The 14,281-nt window shown below is 41.5% G+C and overlaps 2 protein-coding genes across 2 annotated transcripts in view; one reads left to right on the forward strand and one right to left on the reverse strand.

Moving 5' to 3' along the window:
• The first annotated feature begins 1,196 nt into the window (after positions 1-1,196).
• LOC146971273 (transmembrane 6 superfamily member 2-like) lies at positions 1,197-5,282 on the forward strand. The gene is made up of 10 exons (XM_085805733.1): positions 1,197-1,290; positions 2,219-2,322; positions 2,432-2,529; positions 2,634-2,737; positions 2,851-2,933; positions 3,040-3,164; positions 3,733-3,834; positions 3,949-4,041; positions 4,134-4,253; positions 4,364-5,282. The coding sequence occupies exons 1-10, from the start codon at positions 1,199-1,201 to the stop codon at positions 4,571-4,573; spliced, it is 1,131 nt and encodes a 376-aa protein (XP_085661859.1). The 5' UTR covers positions 1,197-1,198; the 3' UTR covers positions 4,574-5,282.
• Positions 5,283-7,290: 2,008 nt separating this feature from the next.
• LOC146971274 (neurocan core protein-like) overlaps positions 7,291-14,281 on the reverse strand; it is a 45,284-nt gene continuing 38,293 nt past the window's right edge. The window contains exons 14-20 of the mRNA XM_085805735.1: positions 13,964-14,077; positions 11,846-11,897; positions 11,518-11,624; positions 11,148-11,230; positions 10,602-10,746; positions 9,398-9,580; positions 7,291-8,532 (exon numbers count right to left, since the gene is read on the reverse strand). Of these exons, the coding sequence (XP_085661861.1) occupies positions 8,414-8,532; positions 9,398-9,580; positions 10,602-10,746; positions 11,148-11,230; positions 11,518-11,624; positions 11,846-11,897; positions 13,964-14,077 (803 nt within the window). The 3' untranslated portion in view covers positions 7,291-8,413. The remainder of the gene's footprint in view (positions 8,533-9,397; positions 9,581-10,601; positions 10,747-11,147; positions 11,231-11,517; positions 11,625-11,845; positions 11,898-13,963; positions 14,078-14,281) is intronic.

The raw sequence follows: 14,281 nt of genomic DNA on the forward strand, positions 1-14,281 counted from the left end.
TAAAGGGTGCCACATGGTGTCAGGCTGGGTGGGCCCTTAAAAATCTGTGTCACTTCAAATAATAATTTAAAAAAAGCTATGTGGCGTGTGAAGGGTTGTCTGTACGGCTGATTGAATCAACCTGCTTCTGCTCTCCTCCTGCAATCCCCTCCCCACTCTAGCTACTCTCTCTTTCCACTGGTCACTAAGTTTCTGTGGCAACAGCAGCATAATCCTCTTCAGCCGCTTTGTAACAGAAGATAAAGTTGCATTAGATGTAGGCCTGCTTTACAAATGTTATCCATCCTTAAGATCTAGTTACGTAACACTACAATCTGCAGTGAAAAGAACGGGATGAGCCAATATTTTGTAAAGAAACTGAAAGAAATGTAATTGATGATTATTATTGATTGATTATTAGTTTAAACACCCTGACCCTTAATAAAATAAAATAAAAAACTACAAAAAAACCTAATCTTTGTGCTGAACTTTGTGTTCTCTCTCAGATATAATCCAGAATCTAATCAAGATTGGAGACATCAGATGGAGGAGTTCTTAATCTTACACCAAACAGGACAGATGGCTCCCTAAACGAACCCCAGGGGCCACATGAGCCTAGACAACACTTCAACATTTGCAGTGTGACCGAGATATATTTTTTTCAGTTATTACAGACTCATCATGTGCCTAACTAAAAATGCACAAAACAAGTAGGCTAGAAGAAAAAAAAAAAACTTGGGGCTATCATAGACAGCAAGGTCCCTCCAGCAGGAGGCAGTCTGATTAAGCTGAACATTGAAGGATGTGTGTGTGAACCCAACAGGCTCTCCAGTAACAAGCTGTCTGTCCAAAACACCACATCCAGCACTGAAAAAGTAGAGGAGTATTTTAACATGACGCATCAGAAATCCATTATCTGAACTGTGCATGCTTTCCCTTTAAAATGTCACCCACTGGATGTGACCTCAGAGCTGAACTTTGAGACCTGAGCAGACACAGTGGAGCAGCAGCCGCCTGTTTCATCACAGATCAAAAGGCAACTGGTGTTGGTGACACTCCTTTTTAATTGTCTCCCTCCCCCGGGCCACGGCAGAGAAGAGAGGACGCTGCCGTCAAACATGCCCTGGTTTCGCGGCCTGTGAGCGCGTTTAGCTGCGGATGTTTCCACCTGGATCCTTCTCTGTTCATTAAATAGGTCACATTATATCAGTTTGCAGCGATGAGGCCGCCGGTGGAAGTGTCCGTGTTCCTCCTCTCCCTCCTGGCTCCTGGAGTCTTGTTCACCATGAACAACATCCCCGCGCTGCAGGAGTAAGTGTGTCTGCGTGTGTGCAACTGTTTCATACTGTAGATTACTGTGTCATCATCATCAGCTCGGCCTGGTGCAGGCTACCCACGAAGGCGTCGTACAGTCAAGTCACTAATATTTACAGGCCCGTGGAAAGGCCCACGGCCTCGAGGCGGTTTGATGAGGGCGTGTTTCTTCAAACCTGCACCGGAGACAAGAGTCACACACAGGCCTTGGAAACAAAACCAGAGAAAATAGCTTCATTTTAAGATAATAGATTAAACTCGTAAAAGCCATGTAGGCTAATGGCTAAATAACTGAGGTGATCACCCTGAGGCTTTTAAATGAATTCACTGGTGTTTCCAGTCTGTGCCAAGACCAGAGCAACCGGTCCATAGTTGTAGCTACTCCTCTTAAAATTAATGATTCAATTATAATGATTTAATTCACTCCATGTGACTGACTGTTATTGTAAAACATTTGTGCATCAACCTGTTAGTGTTTTGCTTTTGTTTTTTAAAGCAGAATAGAGGAAATGACACATTCCTGGTTAACTTGAGAGTTTTTCAAGGTTGTCTACAACTGGAAAGTCTTTATTTCTACTGCACAACTGTGTGGATTTTAGTAAAATTAGAGCTTCATCCTACTATTATTGTAATCAGTGAAACATCTGCTGATTAGTTTCAGTGGGTAATTGGATGAAAAATATTGAAAGTAGATAAGTAAGTAGAAAAAACACCTGGTCATGTCCTCATGTTACCTGGTTTGTCTGACAAGCCGTTTAAAATTCAAAGTTCACTCTTTCTTGAGAGCTGACTTAAACAGTTAATCAATTATCTTAATTTTCTGTTGCTTGATTAATTGATCAAGCTCATAGTTGGATAGTTGTAGGGTTGTAGCCTTGAACAGATGAGGTGATGATTCAGCTGTCTCCATCATGTTCTCCCTCAGACCTCTGCCTATCCTGGGAATGGGAATGGTCGTCCTGGGGTCTGTTCTTCTTCTCCTTCTCCTCACTGTGCCATACAAGAAGAAAGTGGACCCTTTATTTTATGGTACAGTAAGATAAACACATGTCATTAGTGATGTGAAGGTGGCCTGTAGAGGCAGCAGTTTTGTTGGTAATAATAAACTCTGTGTGTGTGTGTCTCTGTCTCTCTTCAGTGTTTGCAGAGTTTTCCTTCACCTGTATGGTTGGTCTGACTAATGCTCTAGAGCAGGATGGCTTCATCTCTGGCTTCATGGGCTTCTATCTAAAGATGGTAAGAGAAACCTTTTCCTCCGACAACCTTCAAATAAGGGTTTTTATTTCACACATCCATGTCTGTACTGTACTGTATGTCATTATGGGATGTTGTCGCTTCAGGGTGAACCTCATCTGAGCACTGCCTACGCTGTGATGATGTCTTACTGGGAAGGCGTCGTTCACTTCGTCCTGTTCCTCACCATTATCCACCGCATGTTCAAAGGGTGAGCTGTACCATCATCATCATCATCATCATCATCATCATCATCACCATCTGTCCAGTGTGTGTTCAGTGGGACCTGTGAATGAAACCCGCTGCTTTTTTTTGTTAATGCAGGAAGTCCTATCGAAGCCTGTGCCTGCTGTGGGCCGGCTCCTCCATCGCTCATCAACTTGTTCACATCCCAGGAGTCGTCATTGGTGAGAGCTGTGTGCATAAGCATCATGTTGTATGTGTGTGTGTGTGTGTGTGTATATGTGTATCACTGAGGCAATTTCTTCTTCTGATGACATCTGGTTTGTGCAGGTAAATACGGGAGTAACATTCGACCAGCCTTTTGGAGGAACGTGCCGTTCTTCCTGGTGCCTTTCTGGACGGCTTCCCTGCTCTTTAGCAGACCCAGACAGATGCCAGTCGTCACAGCAGACAAGGTAAATTTCCCTTTTTTAGACACTTACAATGGAGTTGTGGCTTCCAAAGCTTTCCCTTTTGAAAAAAAAACAGTTTCATCTGAACTACTGTCAGAGGACTGACAAGATAAAACAAAGTTAATCTTTACAACAAAGAATGAAATAAAATACAGAAACAGAATTTTGTAAAGCAGATTTGTTATCCCTAGGTTGGGAACCACTACCACAGAGGATCTACTCATTTATGCCAATTGTCTTTTATGTTGACATCACGGCCTCTATTAACCTGTATTGGGGAACTATTTGTTTTGTAGAAAAAATTTGACTGTGATTTAAAAAAAAAAAAAAAACTTTCTTGATCAACACATATTCGATAGTATGATAATAATAATAATAACTTTAAAAAGTTTTACTTCTTATCCTCTAATATGCATTAAAATGCAGCCAGTGCTCCAGTTTACACGTCCAGTACACTGACCAATATACCTTTGTGTCAGTATGAGCCCTATATATTTATGAATTTGATAGCTAATGTGGTAATGAAATCTACACTGCCGACATTAACTGATGATGTTTCTGTGTTGACTAGATCACAGAGGAGCAGAAGAAGGGTCTGCTGTCCCGGCCACTCGACCTGCTTCTCTCACTTCTGTTAGTGGGAGCGATGGCTTTGTCTGTTTTCAGAGGCTTTGTGAGTAAAACCACATAAAAGCTATTATAGCCGTTTCTAGTGTGTCTACCTCGCTCAGTGAGATGTGAAAGTAACCCGTTTGAATACTGTTTGTGTCCTCCTGCCGTGCTCCAGGTGGTGCTGGACTGTCCTATGGACGCCTGTTTCACCTACACCTATCAGTACGAGCCATATCTCAAAGACCCAGTCGGCTTCCCCAGGGTTATGGTCAGTCTGGAGAAAGACACATGGAATAAAAGTGAATCTATTATGTATCCTTGTTCAAAAGGATGATTGATTTTTGTGCACGATTCTTCTAGATGCTGGTGCATTTGTTCTATGCTCTTCCCCTGCTGACTGTCCTCATCTGTGGTCTGAGAACACCTGGGTGCAGCTGGATGTTGGACTGGACCATCTTCTTTGCTGGAGCTATGGCTCAGGTAACTTTGTTTATTGTGTGTTTGTTGTTATTTATATTCTGTGCTAAAGCAAAATGCAACATAGCAAGTCTAATGTAAGTCTGATGTTCACTTCTGGCCATTCTGTCCAGACCCAGTGGTGTCACATCGGTGCATCTCTGCACTCCCGCACTCCCTTCACATACCGAGTCCCAGCAGACAAATGGTGGGCTGTTATCTCCCTCAATGTGCTGCTTGCTGCTGCGCCGGCTCTGCTGGCCCTTCGCTGCCACACCAGCCCTGCTTTCTTCATGAAACCTGTTCTCAAGGGACAGACCAACAACGAGAAGAAGAAAAACTAAACCGCACACCAGCTGCCAGCTGTTGAGGATTACTTCATGGTTTAATGTTTTCTGTGGACTCTCTCTTGCCAACAAACTGCTTTAAACTCACAATTTTTCAACCTCATCACCCCTAAGGAAATGTTAAGACGTTGCTCTCCGAGTCCACTGTTTGAAAATCAGTCACCTTGCACAGCACTCCCTGCATGGACTATTGGACCCTGATAAGAACAAACGCTGTTGATGGAGTTAAAGTGCTGTGATCATCTCACACAGTTCTCAGGTGACTCATGCAGACACACAGCCTGCTTCTTCACAAAGTAAGACTATTAACCTGAATATACAGGTTGATGACACGCCTCCGAAGAGTGACGCCATCCTATATTTTTCTTTTGCAGATGTCCCCACCACAGCTCCACAGCCTTACATCTGAAAGTTACGTTTTACTGATCTAACATGAGTGGGGCAGTGAAAACTATCAGCTTTCATACTTTTAAAAACTGTGAATGTAAAAACTGCTCATGAAAGACTGAAGAATTTAAGAGATTGAGATGAGGGAAATGTAAGCAGATGTTTCTCAAGAGGAAAAGTCGACCTGGTGACAAACACTGTGCAACATCTTTGGTGATGTTATGCTGGGACTGCAACTAATGATTACCTTTTGATTGATTGATTAAGTTTTTAATGGATGAAATGTCAATAAATTATTGAAAAAAAAAAATGTCAGTCTCATTTTCTTACAGCGTTTTTGTTTATTCACTGATATAAAAACAGAGAAGAGCAACAAATCCTGGAGAAATTTTAAATTATTTGGTGTTTTTGACATATAATCTACTTATAAATAGTTCTGACCATCAACTCTGAAAATATTGGCCCTCTACTTCTCTCAGCCTCTCTTATTCCACTTGATTTAGTCCAGTAATCGTGCAGTATCTGTGCTTTCAAAAGCGTAACAGGCTGTAGGTTCATGATCATTAATCTGAAGTTGAAATCTGCTTTTATCCACCTGAGCGGTTCGCTGGTTTAACAGGACAGGATCTGTTCAGAAGTCAATATTGCCCCTGTCTGGTGATGTCATTGTGCCCTATGTACCGCTGTGACTGTCAAACTGATAAGCAGTGAACCCTGGATTTAGGTTAGCTGTCACACAGAGCTGCAGCACAAATAGCTACATGACACATCAGATAGCTGTGCACCCTCCAAACTGTTTTGGGCTTGGGTGCTAAATCATTTTCTTCTTTCATTTCCTCTTCTCTCCAAGTGGAGTTCAGTACATTTCACTTATTATAATTTTAGAGTTGGCTTTTAAACCTTTCTTCTTAGGCCAAAGAAAATGAAGACAGACATCAATTTAACTATTCATGGAAATGTTCTCAGAGCAATTTATTTCTTGGAAAGTAGAGAAAACTCAGCCCATTATGTAGGAAATACTCAAGCCTTAAATGGATTAGTGAGGATGATGGTAGAACAAAGAACAAGGACAAAAAAAATAAATAAATAAATTGAACTTTTGGAGAAAAATATAAGACACCTGTGGCAATGTATGATCATCTCTATGGTTGAACTGTTGTATCAGCTCAAAAGTATACTGTAATTTTACTGGAGAATATAAAGGAGCTTCTATTGATTCTGGCAAACACCATCTGTTATGTCTGACTCTCAATCTGGTGTGTTATCCTTCTCCCTCCTCAAATATTCTGCTCACCGACACAACCAAGATGAGAAAATGACCTCATACCAAACAGGATGAAACTATTCCTCACAGAGTAGAGAGCAAAATAAAGTGAGCAGCAAAGCTCACGAAAGTAAAGGACAGACCGAAGAGTTTATCTGCTGGGGAACCGAACTGGTGAAATGATAAAAAAAACAAAAAACAATCTAAACACAAGCTCTGTCCTGTCAAAAACAAATGGATCATAGGCTCTGTAAACACAATCCAGTGAAACAGCGCTCAGAGCTACAGCCTTGCTAGCGACTATAAAAGTGAGCTAAGACTTGGTAAAACAGTATTTAGGTATCAAGTGTACTGGTCACGGGAGCGTGCCTATGTTCCCACAGCCCTATGTTCCCTCAGCCCTATGTTCCCTCTGGACTCTCTCTACCTATCTGGACTCTATCTATTTGGCCTGTCTAGCCTCTACCTGGTCTTTTTACTAAACTTAACCAACTCCTTTCTTCATTGCCTAAACCCAACCAATGGTGGGACCGAAAGGCTGTGGGAACATCGGGCCTAATTTTCAGTGACAACAAAAGTTAGAAATGAGGGAACATAGGGCTGTGGGAACATAGGAATGACCCCTTTGGGCATAAACCTCAGTCAGTGTTGGGAGGGCAACATTTTGACCTGATGGTTGCACGCTTGATAGAAAGTTAGGGAGGTTGTCATTGTTATTTCAGTTCACACACTTAGAGGAACTCAGACTTAGTGAAAACCACACACGGCAGATTTTGTTGCAGTGGGAGAGGAAAAGTCACAAAAGTGGTCACCACAAATAGTTGTACATGCCAAGCCATCAGGAATAAACAAAGACAGGTAATGGCCTACAGAAAAACTATGACGTGCTGATGGCACTGTGAGACATCAGTGCATAATCTAATTCAACTGGTTTTATTCTCCAGGGACCCTGAGGGTCAGTGCAAAATTTCACAGTGATCCATCCAATAGTTGTTGAGATGTTTACAAGATAGAAGAGTTAGTTTTCTGGTTTAAATGAAGAATACTCAGGAATATGTGGTTCTTTTTTTCCACTTTATTAAGAATGAAATACAACAGCAGGACAAAAAGTCATAAGAACACCAAAAAAGTGGATGATCGATCAAATATCAAAGGGACCAAAGACAAAAAAATGTGACATTCTACCCATCATGTAAATATAGCCGTGCAAAGATTGAAAGTATTCAGCAATTCAGATACAATCAAGTGGTTATCTCACGAAAGTATTGTATATTCCCATCCAAACTAACTATGTCAATGGGACATATTCATTAGGTGAGAGTGCTTATGGGAACAGAGGGGTCTATTTGATTGGGCAAGGTCCAGCTATTGATCAGGGATCAGCCAATAACAAACACCACAATACTTACAATACAGAGATTAGAGGCAATCATGATTAATTTTGTTACTGATTGTTGGACTTATATACTGGTATAGAAAAACGATGTTACATCAGCTCTCTGAAATATAAGTAAAAAAAGAAAGCATAGTCACTAGCAAATGATTCATAATAAATAGTAACAATACACAAAAACATAGCAAATATCAGAAAGAAAGCATGTCAGTAGATTAAGACAAACCAGCTATTCAGGTACTCTATGGAAATAAAGTAACAGCTACAGTACACATACAAAAAGCTCAGGGTTATCAAGGACTGAATGCTATCCTGCATCATTACATCTGTGCTTTGTAAACACAAAACTAGGATGAGAGTCGTTTCTCATGTAGAACAAGCAAACTTTTACAAAAAAAAGTGACTCAGCACTTCTCTAAGTCTCTCTCTTACATGCACACGCTCACACATGCTCACACACTGCTGTCAGTCTAGAGGGTTTTAGTCCGTAGACAGGTGAAGGATTTACTGTCAGGGGATGGAGGTTGTTAATAAGGGTTAGTGTTAGAGTTAGTGTTCGCATGGACCTCAGGTTAAAGGAAGTGGGGTGAAAACAAAAAGAGGCATCAAAACACCCAAACTCAGTGACAGGATCATGGAGATAAACTTTATGTTAGAGTAAGAAAACCATATTTGTCAGTTTAACAGAGAGCATGATCAGAAGCAGGAAAGGAAATGAGAGTGATGTGAACTACTGTCTTTCTTTATGGGCCATGGTTAGCACCTAGGCATTGCAGATGTTGTGTTATTTGGTTCAGTAGTAGCTGTGTGCGTCCTCTCTGGCCTTGTGTCCCTCTCCTCCGTGTCTCCGGTGGCCGCGGCGCTCGTGGCGCTGATTGTGATGGTGGCGTCTGTACCGGTGTGATCGCCGGGCTAAAGAGGGAGGGAGGCAAATGTGTTTATTTTGTTTTATGTTGTACACGTCTTGTTGCACTGTAGATAAACAACACAACAATGATTTTTCAAGACTGCTGTGCCTCATACTTGTTGCAGTGGATATTTTTATATCTTGGTCTTTGTTTGCTATTATCTTTACTATAATATACTTTATATTTTTCTTATCTTAAGGGAGCTTATTTTGGCATTATAGCCTGATGGTTCAATACTGAAACCAACTGAATAAATAAAAACTTGGCCCAGAGGTGGGGCCAAGTACAGGGTTCATGATCTAGCAATTCTCTTTCCACATAGACCCATTACAAAAAGCATTTTTGTTCTATTACTTTGAATTCAAATTATGAGCCAATATACTGTATTTAGTGACAAACTGTGACACTGTTTTCTTCTACCTCTACTACTTCAACCATATCTTATTATTTCCTAACTGTAATTTCTTGTTGCTAATCAGCCGACATACAATCACTACTGGAATCAGATCCAGTGACCAGGGAGGCCAGTGAGGTAAACTGGATTTTTTGTTTTCATGAAACCACTTCCACCGACATTCGCTCCCCCATTACGCCCCCACCAACACCAACACCAGGCTGGTCTGTTAATATAAGGCAGGTTCAATCTATGGATTCATGCTGTTGATGCCAAATTTTGACTCTCGGAGTCAGTGAAAGAATACTTTTCCCCATTATAATATAAAGATGAGGAATCAGGCTATATTTGCCCAGGCAAGCCTATAAAAAACAGTTATTTAATTATTTACAATGACAGCCTTATACTTCTAGATAAATAATTAAAATAGAGTGTAGAAAGAAGTGTGAATCTTTTTCTGTTCCTGAATACTCACACTTTGTGCAGATGATCCTGGGTCTCTCCCAGCTGCCGTCAGCCCGGCAGCGAGCGGTGGGGATGTGGCGCTGGTAGAAGCCCTCAGAGCACTGGTAGCGCACCACGGAATGGATGTCATAGTGTGACCTCCGGCGACCTATCAAATGGGCGTTTTCCACTGTGGGCGGGGTCCCACACAACACTGTCGAAAATAATTCAAATTCAAATTATGTAAATTACACAAATAAAGGTTGGTATACATCAAGTATGAATTTCGCATCAGTCACATATGGTGCCAATGGTCCATGACTTCATGTGTAGTAGTAGTCTCTCTTTGCATGTACTCTACATTTGTAGGTATACAAAACTCATCTATTTTAAAGGCGCAGTACTCGTGATGTGCTTTGCCTGTAGATGGCAGCATCGCTGTTGTCTCTGATAGTTGAGCTGAGCTGTGGATAATGGATTTCTGCAATAGACAGGGTCTTCAGCCAAACCACAGAGCAGTGAGACCACAGCCTCACAAACAAATGCTTAAACTACTTAAACATATTCTCCCTGTCCTCCTTCATCTGTCCCCACTAACTCCTCCTGACCATCCTCTGCGTCTTCAGCGACTCTTCGCCGTTCGCTCTCTTTGCATTCTTCATGATCTCACTGCAGCTACATTCAGACAGAGTTTAGGCTCACAGAGGGAAGGAGCAGGTGGCTATTGGGGAAACCTGGTAAAACAACCAGGAGGAACTACATTTGTAAACAAGGCAATAATTGGTAATAACTGCAACTACAGTTTTGCTTGCGTGGCCAAAATGTAAGTCAACCGAGGGGATATTGCTTTCAAAAATCAATACATGGTTTGAAACTGTGTCACAGTCTTCATTTGAGTTTGTGGTTCATTTTTTTTGGAGGATCTGCTGCTGTGACCTTTAATGGAGAAGTGACTGAGCAACTTCTTCCTACATAGTGAGCACATGAAGTGATGATGAGCATTGATGACTAAGAAGCAGCCAGCTGGTCAACACACAGGCAACCAAATTGTACGAAGACAGCAAAAATCTCTCCAAATGAAATGACTATAACACTCTGAGTCATACTGGACCACAGTTTATCAAACTGTTTGTTTGCATGTTTTTTTCCACCGTGCTAAAGGTGTGTAGTTAGTTAGTTAGTTAGTGGTTACTATCAGCTGTTTGGTTGCATTCAGTCCAGTCGTGTTGCAGTACCTGTGCCTTTCTTGCAGATGTAGGGCAGGTTGTAGTTGCAGGGCACGTCGTTCCACTTGCCATCCTCATGGGCAATGGTCACCACGCAGTCCTCGCCGCCTGCGAAGAAGTTATCCGGCTGACTCTCCCTCCAGTTCTCATATACCTGCTTGACAGCAAACAGCATGGTTCAGTTTTTCATTTGTCAGCACTGTAACAATGGAAATCTCTATCTTGTCTCCACTTTCTTGTTAAAAGCAAAGATAAACGACTCAACATTACAAATGAGATTTAAATGGGGGCATAAAACATATTTTCTCCATCAGTTTCCTGTTAACAGTAACAAGATCCGTTGTGCCTGCAAAATCTACTGCCAAAGTTAGAACAGTTTTGGCTTTTTTTCATGAGAGATTTCTGTATTGGTGTTTTTATCTGAGCTGTTCAAACTGCCATCTGTCATATCAGATCAAACCTCGCCCACACACTTCTGATGATGCACGTTGTTTGAATTTTTGAGCTTATTTCATCATCAGTGTTATCAGGCAGGACTAAATGCTGATCACTAACCAGATCATTTCCATCAGTCCACTGAAAATCCTCCTCCACTGTGCGGTCATTCAGTCCGATCCAGGCGTTGTCATGACCCAGACCTGGACAAAAAAACACCAGTACAATGTGATTCTTTAACCTAATTACACTCTATATACTTACATAATAACCGGTATAAGTATTCTCTGTTCTTTGTCTGTTCTGTCTTTTTCTTGATCATTTTAATTAGATCCTATCCCTGCATCATACTGTAAATGAACAAATCAGCACTTTAACTTACAAAGTCTTTTTTTATCCCACTATATTTTGGTTCTGAATGTACAGGTCTCTCGTTGAATTTAGTTTTTTTCTTTTCATATCACACCAACAAAAACACACACACACATACCATTGATAAAGTCCTGCTCCGTAGCAGAGATGACGCTGCTGAGGTGGGAACTGTGCTCTCTGCAGTCTTTCTCTGCATCCTCCCAGGTGTGTCTGTGGGTGAAGTACCTGTGGGACAGCGTGGAGAATGTGGATATGAAAATACATATTTCATACATTATGCAGGAAGACAAGCCTAATTGGTACAGAGCGCTGCGGTAAGTGTGTCAGGGAAAACTCAAGGGTATAAAGAAGTAATGCAGATAGAAGACGAGACACCTGTGGTTGCAAGTAAATACACGGCGGCTCCGTTTATTTTCCCAGTGCTGAAAGTTTTTCGTTGTTCCTACCTGTAGCAGTGGCCGTGGAACTTCCTCCAACCGTGCTCGCAGCCTTCTATGTCTGTAAAGATGAAGAGAAAGGAGGAGCGGAAACGACAGGAGCTAAAATTATTCTTTGAAAGAAATAGAAAAAGGAATGTGGTTGGGGCGTTGAATAGCTCAGTGGGTTGAGCAGGCGCCCCATATACAGAGGCTACAGTCCTCACTGCAGCGGCCCCGGCAGCCCTTTGCTGCATGTCATTCCCTCTCTCTCTCTCTCTCTCTCTTCCCATTTCCCGACTATCTCAACTGTCCTGTCAATTAAAGGCAAAAAAAACTTTTGAAAAGGAAGCGTTTAAAAGCAGGAACATGGAGAAAGACGAAATAGTCTGTCTAAGATGGGAGGAGAGAGGAAGCGGAGGAACCATCCGTTGCTCTTACAGAGTGTTCTATCTCATTTGGCAAATAAAGACTAAAATATATGGCTGTGGCATCTTGTGAGGCTAAATACATGAGGTGTAATTATACAGGCTCGTTTTCAATTCACTGCACATGTGGCCCTCTCTCTGCACTATTAGTATTCATTAATAACGCCATGGCCTGTGGATTCATTTATAACTGCAAAGGTTAGATATTCATTAATCCTCATTACTTGTGCACAGTACACACACACACACACACACACACACACAGATATATAAATATATAAGGAGGGCAGCTCTGGAACTGGAGGTGGCTAAAACCATGAGGTGATGAATCAGCGGGTGTGTGGTATGGGAGGTGATCAGTGCCACCTACCAACATACACATATATACAAATCCTCTCTGTGTTAAGTGTTCGCCCTCCATGTGCTCGTGAAACTAGACTGCCTCCTTTTCATTGTATCATAGACTGCCAAGCCAGCACTTGTGGGTTGAATGCTGCCGTATGCCTCTTTGATTACCTTGCATGGATCCTGATTTGCCTTTGTTGATATTTGAGTGCCTGCATCAAACTGTTTTTACACTCATCCAGTTCATTGGTAGCTTAGTTTGGTTTATATTTAGCAACAGACTTCACATCCGCCTGCTTATCTTCTGTGGCTTGTTTCTCCGCCTCACCATCCTTGGTTCTCACTGTCATTTACTTACTTATTTTTTGGAAACAGCTTGGCTGCCTCGGTCCAAAGGTACCAAAATCTGCCAACCATCATGTCTAAAGCTCATCTTAACACATTGTGTCTTGGCGTAACTCAGCAAACATACAAATAGGCATATTCCAGTATTTTCCATCACTATCCATTTTAAATAATCTTAATATCTCTTTGTTTTCATTGGCTTTTTAAAAATTATATATACATGTGAGTTATTTAATTCAAATATATATATTATATATTATATATATCTATTGTATTTCCTTCTTTCTAAAAATGTCTGTTGACAGGTGGTGGCAGCAACTTGCCAAAAAGTGCAGTCACAAAAAGACAGAAACAATCAAACAAACATAGATGTAAAAAATGTCCAAATAATGTCTTAAAAAATACAATCAACAAGTTTGTATCACCTCAGGGATGCACACAATTAATTTTGGGAAGGAACACTAATAGTAAACAGGGATTTAATTTGTTTACAAGAAAACCCCACAGGGCATGTTTAATCTACAAACAGCACATAACACAGTTACAGCAATAATCCTGAACCATAAAAACACAATTACAATCACAGCAAACACAATAAAACTGTGTTTTTATGAGTCCTACCTACAAAATAATGGTCAAAAATGTGCAAACAGTAACTGGTGCTTTTGTGCAGCCGGGGGTTTCAGTCAGTATCCATCCATCCTTTGACACATAGATGCGCTGTCTGATAGCTGCAAAGAGCCTTAGCCTTGTGATACTGTATTATGACACATAGTAGTAGCAGGTTCCTCACACTGATCAGGATTATATCCACCTGCACCTTTTACCGCTGGTGTCAGACACCTTGGAATCTAAGTTAAACACACTGAATTTGTTGGCGCTATACACAGTCCAGTAATGTAATGCCTGATAATCCTCCTCACGTAGCTCGGAGTCGTGTGTTCTTTATCTGTGTGTGTCTGTGTGTGTGTGTGTGTGTGTGTGTGTGTGTGTGTGTGTGTGTGTGTGTGCAGAGTATTCATTCTCCCACCTTTCTCACACGTGTCTCCTCCGTAGCTGGGCAGGCAAAGGCAGAGGAACGAATCAATCTTGTCGATGCAAGTGCCTCCATTTTCACAAGGCTCAGACTGACAGTCGTCAACATCTGTTGGGAGGGAGGAGGCAATGAGAACAGGCAGGTTACAGGCTGAAGAGACGTCATTCATGAATGGAAAAAAAAATGTGTGGGTGTTCAAGTAGCAACACAAGAAGAGTTGGTCATTACTCCTGGTTTAAACAGCGAAACGTGTCCATGTTGGAGCGTACAGTGTCATAATTCAGACAGGGTGTGAGCAGGAACACAGACAGT

Source organism: Trachurus japonicus, chromosome 17, assembly GCF_045865225.1.
Source record: "Trachurus japonicus isolate A0001 chromosome 17, Traja_1.0".
Taxonomy (NCBI): Eukaryota; Metazoa; Chordata; class Actinopteri; order Carangiformes; family Carangidae; genus Trachurus; species Trachurus japonicus.